The 18,975-nt window shown below is 30.3% G+C and overlaps 1 protein-coding gene across 3 annotated transcripts; it reads right to left on the bottom strand.

The window, feature by feature from the left end:
- Positions 1-14,399: 14,399 nt before the first annotated feature.
- Positions 14,400-18,629, bottom strand: LOC131646330 (paired amphipathic helix protein Sin3-like 3). 3 transcript variants are annotated; one of them, XM_058916394.1, is made up of 5 exons: positions 17,604-18,233; positions 15,618-15,751; positions 15,358-15,541; positions 14,687-14,785; positions 14,400-14,606 (listed from the first exon to the last, which is right to left on the bottom strand). In XM_058916394.1, exons 1-5 carry the CDS (start codon positions 17,628-17,630, stop codon positions 14,544-14,546), a joined length of 507 nt encoding a protein of 168 aa, XP_058772377.1. In that variant the 5' UTR covers positions 17,631-18,233; the 3' UTR covers positions 14,400-14,543. The 3 variants fall into 3 exon arrangements, with proteins under 3 accessions (XP_058772377.1, XP_058772378.1, XP_058772379.1); XM_058916395.1 differs by lacking the exon at positions 17,604-18,233 and adding an exon at positions 18,523-18,629 and having other exon boundaries at positions 14,404-14,606; XM_058916396.1 differs by lacking the exon at positions 17,604-18,233 and adding an exon at positions 16,502-17,584 and having other exon boundaries at positions 14,404-14,606.
- Positions 18,630-18,975: the final 346 nt, after the last annotated feature.

Here is an 18,975-nt window from a genome sequence, read left to right as displayed (position 1 = left end):
GTTGCAACCACAGAGATTATTCCCTCCTCCAACAGACTCTTGCTCACTCCATAAGCCATCCCAGCTGCTTTCGAGACTCCCACCAACGCTTTCTGGAAACGGTCAGTCTCCTCTATTTTAGAACTGTATAAGAACGTTTTGTGAGAAGTCTCCAATAAGCTCGCTTCCCCTGTTTTGCAGCTGTTCAAATGGTTCAGAGGGTTCAAGGGTTTCTGCTTGGTAACTTCCCCTGTGCCAGGAAAATTTCTATCCGATTCTTTGAGTTTCACAGATTCTGCGTAAGTTAAAGAATGTTTCCTAAAAGCATTGTTGATTCCAACTCCGTTCACGCCTCCATTTCCCCTCACATACTTGTTTTCGCCCTTCGAAATCGGTCCGCAATGATCAGTTCTTCCGGGCTTAGCTTGAATCTTGACAGCGTTTTCGTTAATGCTTTTCTGGACATTCCTTTTAAACTTAGACACATTAGCCTTCAGCTTCCTCCCATCTAACCAGAGATTATCAAGTTTAACCTCCAACAATCTAATGTCTTCGACCTTGACAAATCTCACGAAGCCGTATTTCTGTCCTCTCCAATCTTTCTTCGGTGGTATGACAATCTCATCCACCACACCCAGGTTTTTGAACTCGAAAAAAAGGTCTCTGGCTCCCCATCTCTGATCAAAGTCTGTTATGAAAAACGAAGTGATATCGGCTCTAACACCTTCCGTGGAATTCTTGAAGATATCCCACTTGCTGCTAGTAAATGCTTTTCTCCCCTTCTTGTTAACCTTAACCCAATCGTTTCCAGAAAACCGAACGTTTCCCGGAGCGTTCATTGGATTCATTGTTCTTCGAAATTGTGAAGACTATCCTCCATAAGTGAAAGCAACACTTGCGATTTTGAATAGGTTGTAAATTGTTAATCGCAAAGAGGAATGGGGGGAGGGGTGGAGCTGGTAAAGTAAGGCGAGGGCGAGGCTGATATTGCTTATACCCGACCAGGCCTACCTCACTACCATGACTAAAATCGTAATATCTATCTCAAAATCATTGAACCAAACAAATCAACAAAAATGAAAGAGATAGGACAAAGAGATTGCACTAGGATTTACAAAGATTCGGCCTTACCACTTGGCATATGTTCTCTCCCCAGGATTTTTTTCTTGAGAGTTCCATTGTAAAATGTGTTAAGTTATCATGGATATGTCGATGAACCTTATTACAAATATGGGAGATTCTATAAAGGATGATCCTGCAAACTAAATAGAGCTTTTATCAGCTTAGTTCATGACTTAAACAAGGATTTTACATGCAAATCTCAAGAACCTAACATATATTTTACTAGGACAATATCAATAACCAAGCCAAAAATTTACCACAACAATGTCAAAAACCAAAGCAATAAGACAATAGAAACTCCCCCGTGATGAAGTGTTTTTCACTCACGGGAGACTACATTAACATTTGTGAAATAATATAAAAGGAGAGAAGAGAGAAAATCAGAAAAGAATAATAGAAATATGAATTCTAGTGTGTTTTGAAATTAGGAGAAGCCTCCATCTACTATCAGGTTATTAAAAAAAAAAAAAGACTACCATTCTACCCAAGTTACCCTCTTTGTTTCAACAATTTATAAAGCAAAAAGGACTAAATTATCTTTTCATAATCCAACCATTTTATTCAACTTCCAAACAAACCAAAATGCAACACATGTCCCCTAATCTTTCAGTTTTCAAATTATCATTTTCCTTTTCTCTCTCCAATATTTTCACTTTCATTTTAATTTTCTCTCTCTCAATTTTCTCTTTTTATTTTATTTTTTAAACATAAATCAATTAATAAATTGAATTAAAATAATTATTAAAAATATTATTTTCAAATTTCAAAATTATTAAAAAAATATTTTCAAATATCAATATTTCTATTTTCTCACTAAAAACTATCAACAAAATACATATTTTATTTAGCAATTATATTATTTGAGACCCAAAATTCTTATTTTCAAATTTTAAAATTTTTATTTTTCTCACGGGGCACTATCAATAAAACATCTACATGTTTATTTAAATAAAATCTATATCATAATAAATAAATTTGTAACGGGACACGATTATTTAAATTCATGCAATTTTGTTTTTTATAAATATTGCTTTCAATATGCATTTGAGTATAAAACCACTGTTTAAAATTATTCTAACCTATGTAAATGCATGAATATCATTATTCTTTATACAATTATATTTATCATTAAATATTATAAATATCTAAACAAATTATATACATATATGTAATATCAAATAAATGTATCTGTGCGGCAGCATGGGTGATTTACTAGTTATATAGAAGAAAATATAGCTCAAAAATTAAAAGAATCCATGGGCTTTATAATGATAATAATTTATTTTAAAGGTCCCCAAATCGATTATTTAGTTTAAAAATGGAAAATTTTCGAATTCTCGATCACTAATAATAAATTAAGGAGCATGAAAAATGAGATAACACTACGCCAAAATCGTTATTTAATAGCCCTTTTATGCTTTAATAGCGCTTTTAAGCGCTATTAAAGCCGCGACTATTAAAAGTTCGCCACATATAATAGCGCTTTACAAGTGCTATTAAATGGTCTTTCTAGTAGCGTTTTTCTAAAAGCGCTAACATAGCCCTTCGTAACGCTTGATATAATTTCAGATTTTAATAGCGCTTTTTTACCAAGTGCTATCTTTACTTTTTTAAAATGCTATGTTAAATGCATAAGTATAATAGCGTTTTATTATAAACTGCTATTATAGATAGATACATTTAATATCGCTTATTTAAAAAGAGCTATTATATGTAAACTTTTTTTTAATTTATGTAAATTATTTTTTTTATACCTGCTTTTTGAGTGATTCAATATACTAAAAAGTATAACTAATATTTTCTAAAAATGTAAATATGAACAATATATCATATAAAAAATGATACTTAATTTGTATCAATAAAAAATATTATTTAGTCACAAATTAATTATATATATATATATATATATATATATATATATATATATATATATATATATATATATATATATATATATATATATATATCAAAAGACATTACAACCAACTTAAAAGAAGTATATGGCAGCATAAATGTAAGGCTTGCACATTACAAAAGAAGACTAGAACCACCAAAAAACACTAAGTCAGAAAAACTCATAAGTTATCCACCGTTGAGGGCATGAAATGTGTTAAATAATTGAGTTGGAGTCATCAACCTATGTATAGTTTAAGTGACTAGCTAAAATGTCACGGATGTAACATGCAATACATACGCCTGATAACTACTAAAATGATATGGATGACAATGCATAAAGAAACTATTTTTATACAAATTATATTACCCAGCTTATGATTTTCTTAGTAAACAATATGCATATATATATATATATATATATATATATATATATATATATATATATATATATATATATATATATATATATATATATATATATATATATATATATATATATATATATCAAAGCATGTCATAGAAAGTAAGAACCACAAAATTAAATATTTAAATATCTAATCTCATGAATCCTTAGCATTCTAAACTATTATAAGGAAAAAAATTCAAAAGATGTTTTTCAATATGATGAAACATTGCACGAGCAATATTTAAAATTCATAAGCAGTATAGAACAATACGATAAATTAAGTCCCTTAGTTTCGTGTTGTTGTATGTATGAATATTATGAAAAACTCATATATGTCAAAAGCAACCAACACAAGCATCACATTTTATTACACATAATAAAAATTTTAAAGCATAAGGCAAATGAAACTCACGAATAACATCCTCTAGCATATAGGAAGCCCAATTCTCTTTGACTTCAGCTAACTTATTTTCAGAATAAGTAACACATTTGCGTGCGGGAAAGTACTTCAAATATAAAAACAACACAAATTTGAGTTAGAATCGAATTAGTTTTATTCCATGTCTATATGACTATTTAATAATAATAATAATAGTAGTAATAATAATAATAATAATAATAATAATAATAATAAATATTAAAATCACTTACATTCAAAGGAATTTTATTTTGATTTTCCATGATGACCTCCTTCATAAATCGCATGACAAAATATCCACAGTCAATAATGTTAGTTTGACAAGGACACTGCAAATATAAATTTCATCAATGACCTCTACTATACTTAATTCATTTTCAAAAATAACAATAATTAGAAAATACCTTTATTTTTGTCCATGTGATTTTATTTGATTTGAACTTGGACGATAAATGTGCAAAGCACTAACAAAATTAAATAAAACTCCAAATTAAATAAATAAATGTTATAATGGTTCTAACCATATAAGTATTAAATTTAAAGAACCGATACTTACTTTTCAAACTTCATTTTTAAATCATGATAGTTATCGTGCTCAACATTCACCGAATTCATATAATATATAATCTCAGCATTGAGATTGATGACAAGCAACACCCAATGATTCCTACATCCAAAATATAAATATTTCAATAACTTTCATAATCAAAAGTGATTAAAGATAACATATTGAATAAATATCTTACCCAAAATTATAAGGGGCAAGAATCATCCTTTTCTTGAACTCTTTATTTATCAAGAGTAATTTTGCTATGTTTTTTACTTCTTTATCATCACTTGAGACATAGGGAGATATGAATGAGAACATATTCACTAATTCGTTCGGATTAATGAACTTGTCATACAAGTACCTTGAAATGAAAAATAACAATTTTAGATATCAGTAATCATATAAGTCAAGATACAAAATTAAAATGACAAAGAAACATTTTCATTTATACAGACAGACAGTTACATCAATGTACTTCTACCAAGAAACTTCAAGATGAAGATGTACCGAACATATATTGTAACTACAGTGGCACTTAACCACTTGTGTAACAATAGTGGAACTTAACCATTATATGCTAATCGCATTTCTTATGTATACTACACTCTAAAATATTACTTAAACCGATATTCAACTTGTTACTCGTGTAAAACATGTTCAGGTGATTTTATAAAAGCATATAGGCTTCAAAATATTTTAATATATACGCTAAAGTATCCTTAGTATCTTAGGAAATACACTTATCCTTTTACAATATATTGATCACTCGGACATAAGACCATACGAGCTTTCAAGCTTTCTCTCTTTCAAAACCTTGAAGCTTCAAGGTTCATTGCTAGATTCTCCATGAAGTCAACATTTCAACTGAGACTTGACTTCTTCTACTGATGAGGCTTGATATGAACCTTTGATACACACCATGACCAGAGGTTGCTTGATCAAAGATCTTTAACAACTCTACCAAACGTCACTTGACATTAGGTATTTTTCAGGATCAAAACCACATAGGATCATATACTACTAAAATAATATACTGATGGTTGTATGTGCAAGCACAAAGGTCGACATTATCCCCCTTTTTTATAATGAAAATACATCTCTCGGGGAGGTGGACCAAGCCGAAAACAACGATAATAGATTTGAATAGTCAAACACCCCCTGACTAATGTAGAAAGTATACCCTAATGTCCTTGAGAGTATACTCATCCCAATTTGGAACTACGCAAAATGGGGAAACTAAACACACATATATCATGTATAGCATATAGAGAAATGGATGAATCACTACTACGGAAGAGTTCTTTCATCACGGTTGTTAAAGAGATACCATCACAGCTGACCAACCGTGGAAAGGGAAGGTGGGGTAGTATATGCCAGCTTTACTACCATGAGCTAGAAACCAAAGTAAAATCTTAGTAGCACGTTTTATATCACTATATTTGTAAAACACAACCGTAATAAAATATGGAGGTTAAGAGTTCGATACACAACACTATAATTTCGAATGATTTTTCACCATTTCATTATGGTTATAATTTTAACAAAAATGAAAGACATAACATATAATATTTCACTACGATTGTAAATAGAAATCTGTGATATGTCTACTTGAGTTTATTACAAATTAGGTGGATTGCTTATTTCACCAACTTTTTATTAAACATATTACCTTTCAAACTAATTTAGAAATTAATAATATGATAAATTAAGTTATATTAAAAGAAAAAGTTACACTAATTAATATTTTTATATCTTTCTACAATCTATTAATTGTATCTGTCTTTTTGACTATTAGAATTTGGTTTAATGCTTGTAGTTATTCAATCAACACTTCGTTTTTTACTAGTCCATTATACAAACTTAATATTTTGCAAAATAAGCTAGTAAAACTAGTGTTGATTTATGAACTACAAGTATTAAATCAAATTCTAACCGTCAAAGAGCGAGATACAGATCATGGGATGAAGAAAGCTCATAAAACATATATTAATGGAAGTTGTTTTCTAACATAACTTATTTTTTCATATTATTAATTTCAAATATAATTAAAAAGGTTATATATATTAAATGAGGGTCTGGTAAAATACTTAAAACACATACATCTTAATAAATTCATCTTCTAAGACATGTTGAATGAACAACATGACAGGCGCAAATGTCCAAGTAATAACATTTTCAATATCATAAACAAGAACAAAAACATTAACACACCTATAGAAACATAAATCATCACTACCATAAATAACACATCTAACGTCGGACGCGGAATGCATTTTACCTCGGTATTAAAAACAAGCTAAACAAGGTCGTCATAAAAAGTAATGACTAGCACTTTTTTAATCGCATAGGTTCGAACCCCAGTTTCTGCACTTTTATTATTTACAAAAACTAATGCATTTTTATCTCGGTTTATTAAGAAAACTGAGGGGTCCTTAGTTTTTTTTAATAAATCCCGTTATAATGTTTACAGAGAAGAACAGTAATAAAATAATTTGTTGACAAACTACAGTGTTTATCTTGAATATTATATTTTTTACATCGGAAAAAATTAATTGTCCATGAAGATCATATGTTGGTTCTTCAATCCCATGATATTCTCCAAACCAAAAAAGGGTATTCTCTATGGCTTTTGCTTGCATTTGTTTCTGATATGAAAAAAAAAAAGGGTTAGACAAAAAAGGGTTAGAGAAATAAATAGTTTTCTGCTCAAATAAATACTTAAGAACACAAACCTTAAACCAAAATAATTTTCTGCTCTTGAAATTCATCATAGAAAACTATTCATATCTAGGGGTGTTTCCGGTGCGGTTTGGGCGGTTTTAAGGTAAAAAATCATCCGAACCACAAGAGAAAAGAGTGAGCGGTTCAGTTGGATTTTGGAAATAGAATCGAACCAAATCAAACCAATGTTGTTTGGATTGGTTCTGTTGGTTCGTTTTTTTTTACAAAAATTTATTGAGCCATATGTACACATATAGATGACAACATAACTTTGTATTTAGCCGTTTATGCGTAATCAAATAACAACAAAAATATTATAATGAAATAGAAGAAAAAAAAGGAGATGAAATATTAGAGAAGATGAAAAAGAAAGAGCAGAAGAGATGAGAGATTAGATAAGAAAAGGAACATTAAAAACATAATTGGAATAGAGAACAATATAATAAAAATAATAAGATAGAAAAAACTTAAGAGATGAAAGACTAGAAAAGAATAAGTGATATGTACTGGGAAAAGAATATAAGAAGAAGGCACAATACCGCTAGGAGAGATTTGGGAAGACTTAAACCGAAATCTTAAGTGTGAGGAAGAGAAAATCGTTCGTAATTGTTAGTTTAAGGCATAATAAGTTTGAGTTTGGGATGAATGTAAGTTAATTTAAGTTTGGGCGGTTGTAACATAATGCAGTCTGGTTTGTAAAATACAAATTGCAAACCGAACCGAACCGCGTGGTTTGTTAAAAAATGTCCCAAACACATATGAACCTAATAAGTTTTTTTGCAATTTCGGTTTGGTTTTACGGTTTTCTATTGGGCCGATTTGGTTTTGAACACCCCTATTCATAGCAAACACTCTTGCAATCCTTAAACTCTTTATGATATTGGATCTTAAAATCCTTGATATTATGGAGAATATCAAATGATGGATGGATAATATTTTGGGGAACATAAAAAAGGTTTGATAAATAAATGATTTTCTCTTAAAAATTATTCCAAATATTAAAGTGGAGGATAGTTTCAAGCGTTTCATGATGTTTTAGAATGCTTTAATAATGGAAGTTATTTATGTTTCACGCGGATCACTAATGGTAATGTCTTGAGCGTTGATAGTTATGAAGTGGACGGAAAGGATTTGATTAAGGATTTGATAAATATCCTCAAGTTTAACGCTAAATGTTCCCTCGGTTTTTAGGAAAACCGATAGGTTAGAATATTAATTTACAAATAAAAAATACAATTAAAATAGAGGTTCTAATGTTCCCTTGGGTTTTTTGGAAAACCAATGAGTTAGAACATTTAATTTACAAATAAAAAATACAATTAAAAGAGATGTTAGAATACTGACGTGGCTCGCATGCATCGGAATCATATCACTTGAATATCATTGATCACCTATAGTCAAGTCGTAACGTCTCTTTTGGACTATCAAGGAGGCTTTTGAGCTATTTAAATGTCTCGTTGTATCTTCAAACAATGTTTCAAAGTATTTTCTTGTTTTCAATGTCTCATTACCAACTCTCTTTGTCTTGTTTCCTTGTTTCAAAAGCAGTTACAAATATGTTGTTCGTTATCAATGAAAAGCATATAGATTTCAATGACTTCAATCGTTTTGAACTAAGGAAAGTTGTTAACAAACATAGGTTGAATGGTTACTTTCACATTCTTCATGGCTCTATATGCACTAACATCGTTAAAGAGTTCTAGATGAATGTCTCCTTTGTACCAACTGGTCATAAAGAAGTCATCCAGTTCTATTTTAATGGCTCTTATTTATTCATTACTCCATCACTGATTTCTATGACAATCAGCTGTCAAGACACAGGTTGTTGTGTTGAATACTATGAATTCAATAATGCCTACTTCGCCCAACTTCACCAAATTTATGTTAACGAAAATAAGCTCTCTAGTCTTGTTTTTCTATTCCCAATTGCAAAAATATGGATTCAACTTCTAGTGGCAAATCTCTGCCCAAGAGAGAAAGACCTAGAAACGCTTACTTGGTATGACAAACATCTCTTGTTATTCTTCACCTACGTCATCATTATTAATATTTCTCTAACCATTTTCAACTTCTTGAAGGAAATAGTAAATACTTCTCGGGAGGAAATGAATTTGCTCATACCTTATGGAAGAGTTCTTTTTGAAATTTTCTATAAGTTAGGGATAATCAGGGGTAATGTTAATGTTAAGTGGACTAAGAAGTTTGAATTTGTTTAGTAGTTTTCTCTTTCGTGTTTTATTATTATTATTATTATTATTATTATTATTATTATTATTATTATTATTATTATTATTATTATCAATGAAATATATCTTTTTTCTATTATTGCCTATTCTTGTTTATTGATAAAAAAGTTTTTGAGCGATAACGGGGATTCAAAGCGAAGTTCCTTATAACTATATTACCTCGGTTCTCAAGAAACAAAAATAACAAGTTCATTAATTTTTTATGGATAAAAAAGACGCTAACTTATAGATGTGTTACCCAGATTCTTTATAACACCAACATAACGTGTTGTTTATCTTACTAAAAAAATAAAATATCGTGCTCGCATGACATATGCTCTCTATTTTTAGCATGTTGGAGATGAAAGCTTCGTCATAAAAAGTGTTATTCGTTGTAGTGCATAAACTAATCTTAACAAACCTTAATCAACTTATAACTTTTATCAACAAAAACAAAATCATCTTCAATTTAGAACTTTTATCAACAAAACAAAAACATCTACAACATAGAACTTTTATCAACAATAACAAACATTACATAAAAAATTTATCAACAAAAACAAAATCATCAACAACATATAACTTTTAAAAACAACAACATAGCTTAACCAACATACAACTTTTATCAACAAACATAAAATCATCAAAAAGATAGAACTTTTATCAACAACAACATACATATAAAACATAGCTCAAAAGGAACAAAATCATCAACAACCTACAACTTTTATCATCAACAACAGAACTTAAACAACATAGATATTTTATCAACAAAAACAAAATCATCAACAACATACAACTTTTATCATCAACAACAGAACCTAAACATCATAGAAATTTTATCAACAAAAACAAAATCATCAATAACATACAACTCTTGTCAACAATAACATAACTTCAACAACATACAACATAGCCCAAGAAAAAAATCATCATATTCCAAAAAAACATAAAAAATATCATAACTCATAACTTAAAAGGTAGAAACGTCTACGTACCGGAAATGTGAAGAGGAAGTGAAAGAAATGAGTCTTGTTTCCTTGATCAATAAGACTTGAAAAAGATAAGTTGGAGTTTTGTTAAGAAGTGGTATGCAGCCGGTCATGGAGTAAGAATAAGGCATGACAAAGTGTTTGTGTATCGTTAATAGAGAGAATCTTGTGCTGTCTTAAAAGAGCAAACTTTCGTCAATATATAAGTTATAATTTTCATCAATGTTGATAAAAACGACCGCGATTAAAAGTATCTACATTACATAATGGTTGTTATTTTAGACTGCAGTGAAAGGTATTTTAATTTAAATATAAATATTAAGATTATAAGTGACACGTTCATTTTATAACCAAAAAAGGAAAGTGTTTGGTGCTGGGATTAGAAGCCACACTACGCCAAAATTGATATTTTGTATCGCCTAATTTAATAGCACTTTTAAAGAAAGTGCTATTGAAAATGAAAAAAATACATCTATAATAGCACTTTATGATCGGGTGCTATTATAAAAGACATACAATATAATTTTGATAGCACTTTGTGAAAAAATGCTATTATTAAACTTCCGTAAAATAGTACTTTTTTTCAAAACGCTGTTAATAGTGTACACTAAGTTAGCAGTCTCCTGAAAACGCTATCAAAATTATTCTTTAAGATAGCACTTATATGAAACTGCTATTGTTTTAATAATATATAATTAATAAAATATAAAAAAAAAACACATTCACGTTCCTATTGTCTTTAAATATATACTTATATACTTAATAAAATAAAATAAAAACTTTGGCGGATACATTTCGTTTTGCCGCACAAAATTTGGCCACTCACTGCTTTCCCTTCTCCACTTCCAGAACTCACTGCTTTCCACAACAAACTAGGGTTTTCATTTCTAACCCTCAAACAGAGATTCAGTGAGCGAGAGAGAGTCAAAGATAAAAAATGTTGAAATTCCTCAAGCCAAACAAAGATGTCATCGTCCTCCAATGACGCTACGTAGGGAAGAAGGTCGTCATCATGAAAAACTTTGACTATGGAACTCGTGAACGTTCTTACGGTCATGCTTTGGTTGTCGAGATCAAGAATTACCCAAGCAAGGTTAGAAAAAAGTATTCGGCAAAGAAAACCGCTAATAAATCGCGCGTGGAGGCCTTTGTCAAGATGGTTAACTATCAGCATCTGATGCCTACCGTTACACTTTGGATGTTGATTTGAAGGAGGTGGTTACCAATGACGCGCTTTTGAGTAATCTTCCAATAACCCTAAGCCAGACAAGAAAAAGCTCGGAGGAAACACCATCGATTCACCACCGTCGGCCATCGATTTACCACTGTCAGCCATCGATTCTCCCTCATCAGCCATCGATTCCAACGAACACCGCAAATTCATTCTTTCTTATTTTTATTTCTTTTTCAGTTCAATTCTCGCTACGGCATTCTTGTTGTGTTGTTATTTGTTGTTGTTGCAGGTTTTGCTTGACGAATTGATGGAGAAATGGGCCGAATTTGTTGTTACGCATTGTGCCCACCAACTATTCGCCTTTCTTTATCTTATTTTTGCTTTGCTGGATATGTGGATTTACTTGAATCTGTTACTATAGCTACAGGTGCCGCCCATCAAGTGGCTTTGTCTGATCATTCATCAAAGGAGATTTCTACTCTGCAGCCGTTGAAGAAGGTGGCTGCTCCAAAGCTGACGGTGATGGAGAACACCGGTAAGACAGTAGATACCGGAGAGGGGAATGATGGCAATGCAGGTCGTTCTAAGAAGCATAATCTTCTTTCTCCAATGTGATAGTTAACCAGTTTGATTATTACTTTAGGTAGGGTTTAATATGTTTCTATTACTTTAGGTATGGTTTAATAGTCTTCCGGTTCCGCTGAATTGGTTCAGCCTTGTTCAACAATGCTAGTAAAAATTCAAGTTCAAATTCAACTATGCTATTAGATTTATGAACAACAGTATCTCCAGATACCACTGCAACAACTTTTTCAGCTACACAATTTAGCTTCAAGCTAGGAAGATTTACACCTTCGGCGGGGAATCGATTGTAGAAGTTATGTTGTAAAGCTAGTTGTAGGAAGTATGAGCATTATTGGTATTCTTAGAATCTAATAACTGTGCCATCCCTTTGAATTTGTTTTATGCTCCTTTATATTAATTTACCCTTGGAATAATATTTAGAGACTAGAGTACTAGTGATTATGTTGTTGTTCAAGTTATATTAATTTAGAAAGTTATATTAATTTAGAATGATGTTTATTGACTATTTGGTTTTTGCAATCAACTAGTAATTTTGCCTAGTTAAGTGATTGTATCTGTGAGTTCAGCGTTTTTGGTTCGTGAATTGTGGTTACTACTTGGTGTTGTTTTGTTGTCCTTTTTTTTATAGGTGTTCTGTTTAGAGAATATGACTATTTTCTTTTGGATTTGAATTGATGTACTCTAATTAGATGGAATTCATACATCTACAAATTTGGCTATGCAATGCCCTTTTTTTAGTATACTAAATGTCCTCTATATATGTTATGATATTTGTAAACAAGATGATTTGGTTTAAAATGTTATTTGGTATTTAATTGAATGTTTCTTTTTGATATTTGCACACCAAAAGAATGATTTTGTGTACAAAAAAAGAAGTGTACTACAATAACGTTTTGTAGAGAGTGTTATTAATGAAAATTCCTATAATAGCACTTTTAAGAGAAAGTGTTATCAAATATATGTCATATATTAGCGCTTTCTTTGAAAGTGCTATCAAACATGTGCGATATATTAGCGCTTTCTTTGAAAGTGCTATCAAACATGTGCCATATATTAGCGCTTTGTTTGAGAGCGCTATCAAACATGTGCACTTTAATAACGCTTAGGTTGAAAGTGCTGTCAAAAAACGCGCAAATTGTCCATTTCAATAGCGCTCTAGGAAAAATGCTATTAAAAACTGCCATTTTAATAGCGCATTTAAAGTGCTATTAAACAAAAAACGTTCACAATAGCGGCGCGGTTAACAACGCTTTTAAGCGCTATAAAAAACAAAAAAATACGCTATTAAATAGCTTATTTGGCATAATGCTATTAAATAATCCTTAACATATAACTACAATTATTAATATAGTAAAATGTATTTTAATAAAAGAAATATAAAAGCAAGTGCCTAAATAAGAGCTATTACTTTAGTTGACTTAATAGCTGAGGTAGTAACATGTTACCTTAGACGTATTTTATAGTAATAAATAAGAATGAGAATAGACATTTATCATATAATAATTCTTGCATGACTGATTTAATATTCCTAATTAAGTTCTTATGAAAAATAAGTTTTATTTGGGAAGATATTTGATAAGCAAATCGATTAAATGAAGACACATGCTCAATTACGAAATCCTCCTTTTCAACATCATCTCTTATGAAATGGTACCTTACTTTAATGTGTTTAGTTCGAGAGCGAAGTACCCTATTTTTTTAGAGGTTAATGACGCTAGTGTTGTTATATTTTATCAAGATATCACCTAACGTCCTTATCACTCAGTTAATGTTTCATCTAGATAAAGGTCACAAGTGATTATTTCATATACCAAACATTAGAGACTATGTCACAAGTGACGATAAAAAAGAAAGATAACTCAAATAAATACCCATTTGGGTTCAGAATCACTACTCGCTTAAATATGTTTGCTCTAAAAGGAACCTATTTAGCAAAATTTTACCAGAGAATATAAGTACCATAGAAGGGGTCTTGCTTCTCCAAATAATAAGAAAAATCATGTTATCAGAAATAAGAGAGAATTTTGAAGAGATAAAATTATTCAACCGAACATGATAAGCAGAAGCCACCATTAAAATTCCATCTCTAGCATGCTTCCAACTCCACTTATCTTTATCCAAGAAAACTATATGTCCTTGAAGAGTTATCATGAAATTGGCAATAATGGGTTCCTCATGAATATAAAGAGATTCTTATAATATTTAATTGTTTTGGATGCTAATACTTTCATCAAATAATTTCTCTTATTCAAATACTCATATATTTAGTTTTGAGGAAATCATCATCATTTTTACTCATAACTTTGTTAAACTAAATTAAAAAAATCTTGTTCAAAATTTCAAGGTTCAAGTATCAAATTCCAACCATTAAATAAATTTAAAAATACAAAATTCTTCTGTAACCATATACATATGTATTTATTAACTCATCATAGTCTTCTCTTGAAATAAAATTAATAAACATCACAAGGCACATCATGGAAGAAAGTCAATAAACCCCTCAACAAGATCAGACTGGTCTTTAAAAAGTGAAATAACCTAGAAAATCAAATTATAATTAAAATGACTATAACAATATAAAAGAAATATAAAAAACATAGACTAACACAAATCCGTACCATTTGTAAAACCTCCTCACGACTCTTTTCTTTGTTTCTATACATATTCAGTATAGTTAAAAACGATTTGTAAACGTTAGGATCACCTTGAAAACGAGTCTGCATGCAAAGAATCTCTTAGAATCATCTAAATGAACACAATTTAAAAAAAATTATCAAATAAAAGTAATGATATTTAAGATTAAATGCTTCTTTCATTCCTCTACAGTTAAATTTATCAGGGTTTTGTAATTGGATTCGAGTACTCTAGTATTCTGCTTTATATAATTTTTAGTTAAACAAAAAAAATTCTCTACGGTTAAATTTATTTTGCATATTTAAAACAAAATAAAAACAAAATTGTAGGATGGCTTTGTAGAATTTTGATAATATTTTGTTTTAATTTTGGCTTATGAACATATGTTGTGAAAATTGTTCAATGATTCATTCAAATATGAAAACAAAATGTGTATAAAATATATATAATATAACAATAATAAAAAAAGGGTGATGCAATGACAGTGTAAAATATTTTTATACTGTCAATCAATCACCACTCATGTATCCAATTAAATCATTTTTTTATTTAAAAAAATTAATGACATGACACATTTATGATTTTCTATTGGATGATAGTGTAAAACTATTTTACACTGTCAATGCACTATCTTTTAACTCAACAATAATCGTACCTTGACATTGTCCAAATATTTCCTAGCATATTCAATATTTACTTCTGGCTTCTTCACTTCTGGCTTCTCTGGCGAAGGTGCGATTTCAAATTCATCTGACAAATAGGTATTAAATTTCAATAACAATTCTCCATGCCCTTCAAACATTTCCTTCACTCTTGCCAGCATACTCGCTATTTCAGCTCTACAAGCAAGAGAAACAAAACAATTATAATAAACAAAATACAAAAATTAGTATATGCCAATTTATACAATGATACCTTTTTTTCTTGATATCTTTCATGGTCTTTAAAAACTCATTGAACTTTTGCTTCTCGTCTTTAAATGCAACTTTTATTTCCTGGAGATAAATCTTGGCGTCGTCACATGTTACTTCTTCTTTTGAACTTGATCCCTTCATTTTTCGGCGTTTGGAAATGTAAGAAAATATTTTATTACATTAATTAACAACACATTATTAGAGAAAAATAATATTCGACAAAACATTGATTCATAAATCCATATAATTGTATATTCAACTCATGAGGAGAACATTTCAGACATTTTATATATAAGTCATCACATCCTATCTTATTTGATCAACAATGAAACGACTTTAGATCTATAATTTTTTAATAGAAAAATAATATATTAATAAAAAGGTGAATATCATATATAATTCGTAGTGCAGTTTGGGCAGTTTTGACGCAAAAAATTATCTGAACGATAAGAAAAAAAAATGTACAGGTAAAACACACAAATATATAAAAACCTCATCCAGAGGATTTCGGCTGGATATAAGTCTACTAAGACCACCATCCATAAAAATGATAAAATAGAATTAAAAACAACAAACTATCATCAACTTCAGAATCAAGATAAACTCTTAATCAACTATTAATTTAAGCATAAGACAAAGCTCAGAAGCCAGCCAACTAAATACAATCCTCTTTGCCTTTTTCAACTCCATTTCCTTTACAAAAAGAGCACCACTTTATAAAACTCTCCAAAAAACTACCCGCTTCAAAATCTACAAAATCAATCTAAGCCGGCACTTCCTTCCAAACCAAACCCGAAATATGACATAAAAACAAAGAATGGGACGAGGATTCGGGATAAATACTACAAAAAACGCAAGAAATATCACAAGTTCTATTTAAAATACCTCGACTAAGAAGAGAATCTCTTGTTGGAAGCCTCTCAATAAAACACCTCCAACCAAACGCCTTTATTTTTTGAGGGACGAATATCTTCCAAACTTCAACATAAGCCTTGTCATGAATATTAACTGGACCAAAAGGAATATAGGAAAAGTTAAAGAGAGTATAACCACATTTCACCGTGTAAACATGCTCCTCTCCATCCTTCCAAATAACCTTATCCTTCGAATCCACACAAGGAGAGACCGTTTGAAGAACACTCCGTAAAGAAAGCACTTCTTCAAAAAAAAACTATTATTCGGATTAGAAATTCCAAAATCTCCCTACTCCTACAAACCCATATGCCAACCTTTCATACTTTCCACCGAAGCTTCCTTCAACAAAGACGACGAGAATAAAGACAAATATAAGTCTCGCAAACGGCCACTAGGCAACCAAGAAGAAGACCAAAAGAAAGTGGTGTAACCATTCCCAAGAGTGAAACAAGCCTTCTTAACAAAGATGTCTTCTGATTCCTCTTTTATTAAAGAGAGGATATCCTTCCACAAAACCGATTTTGAGTTACTAATCTTGCCACCTTTCCCCCCTTGTATGACTATTAAATTAATGCTTTCATACCGGGCCTTCAACACATTATACCACAAGGCATTTTCTTTTGCTAATATTCTCCACCTCCACTTGTTAAGGAGAGCAACGTTAAACTCTCCCATCCTCCTAAGACCAAGACCCCCTTTCTCTATCAGAAGACATAAATTCTTCCAACTCACCCAATGAACCTTCCTTTTCTCCTCAAAACCATCCCAAAGAAAATTACTTTGACTCCTAGTAATTTCCTTAGTGATTTTAATCGGAGCTTTGTAAAAAGATAAAGTGAAAATGGAAAGATTACTCAAGACCGACTTGAGAAGAGTTATCCTGCCTCCAAAGTGATATGAAAAAAAATCACCCTAACATTAGCCTTATTTCCTAGAGAGAGAAAATACTTAAACAAAATTCTATGGTCATTACGAATAACCATCTACAAGTCAAACCAATGAAAAATCATATACTACACTAGCAGTGCTAACTTACAAGTGAGAAAGAGATGAGATACTGACTCAACAATACCTTCACAACAATGATAGACAGTATCATTAGAATTAGTTATCACCTCCCTTTCAAACGAGTTTTCCCTAGTAGGAAGCCTATAATGCTGAAGTTGAACCTAGATTATAGAGAGTGTTGGATTCTCAATTAACTCAAATGACTTAGAAGGGATAAGAAGACCTAATATAATATGATAATCAAAGGAAGCAAAGAACACACCATCTCCTAAATGATACCCTTTCCACTTATTTTAAGGTCAGTTAACCTAGATTATAGAGAGGGTTGGATTCTCAATTAGCTCAAATGACTTAGAAGGGATAAGAAGACCTAATATAATATGATAATCAAAGGAAGCAAAGAACACACCATCTCTTAAATTATACCCTTTCCACTTATCTTTGTCTTGAGAGAGAAATTAAAATATAAAGCACTGAGAGAAGATCATCAATAATAGGTAACCGGAGGAGAAAAAAAAGTTCTCCTTAACCTAAAATTCAAAAACAAGATTCTCATTCTTCGTACCGCCAACCTCTCCCACCAAATCATTTTGTTGATTAGAGAAATTAATCCGTAGAGGCCAAAAAGACGGGATCTATAATAATCTTAATAATATTACTCTTGAAGAAATTAACTTGAAGACCCAAAGGAAACTCAAACTCTTTAGATCTACCACTAAAAAAATCAATAAAACGACTATGTTCTATGTGAAATCAAAGGAACTAAAATTAATCAAGAATATTAAAAAGAAGAATCTACATTAAAAAATTGCATTACTTTTATGTAAATTCAAGTAACTATTAATTTGAATGAAATAAATCAAAATTTAGAGAGTGATATAGATATTAATATGGTTGAATCCCAAAGAAAATATTTGTAAATAAAAAAAAAACATAAGTTAAATAAAATAATTAGCTTTGTATTAGAGGTTTTTCTTCCGTACCTTGCTCATCTTCAAAAGCTAAATGTGAGAACAAAAAAGCTTGGAGAATGTTTTCAATTTGAGTTTTGAAAAAGAAATGGTTAGACCAGAGGTGTGCAAATTTAACCTTTTTGCCCGGCTAGCCTGTATATAGTTAAACATTTATAAAAGTTTTTGTTCTTTTTACCTTTTTTTGATAATTATTTTTTTTTATATAAATATTTTAAAATGATATTTGGTCAAATTATAAAAATTTAATATCGTATACATGCACTGAACATTATAAAATTTATGTAAAAAATATATAATATTTGTTAATATGCACTGAATCACAATTTACCAGGTAAAATGACATTTTAAGAAATAGTATAAATTAATTGACACTTTAATATTATTAAATCAGATTTTAGTAAAAAAAAAGTGTAAGTTTTATTTTATTTCAGAGTAGGTTCATATAATTAGAATTTTTTAAGA

Source organism: Vicia villosa, linkage group LG2 (genome assembly GCF_029867415.1).
Source record: "Vicia villosa cultivar HV-30 ecotype Madison, WI linkage group LG2, Vvil1.0, whole genome shotgun sequence".
NCBI lineage: Eukaryota > Viridiplantae > Streptophyta > Magnoliopsida > Fabales > Fabaceae > Vicia > Vicia villosa.
The sequence above is the reverse complement of the archived record's forward strand: the minus strand, read 5'-3'. Positions and strand labels throughout refer to the sequence as shown.

Coding starts and splice junctions, on each gene's coding strand:
- LOC131646330 (XM_058916394.1), bottom strand. CDS start 17,630: ATGATACTGTCTATCATTGTTGTGAAG. Junction 15,752..17,603: donor TGTCTATCATTGTTGTGAAG/GTATTGTTGAGT, acceptor CGAAAAATGAAG/GGATCAAGTTCAAAAGAAGA. Junction 15,542..15,617: donor AAAGATATCAAGAAAAAAAG/GTATCATTGTAT, acceptor TCTTGCTTGTAG/AGCTGAAATAGCGAGTATGC.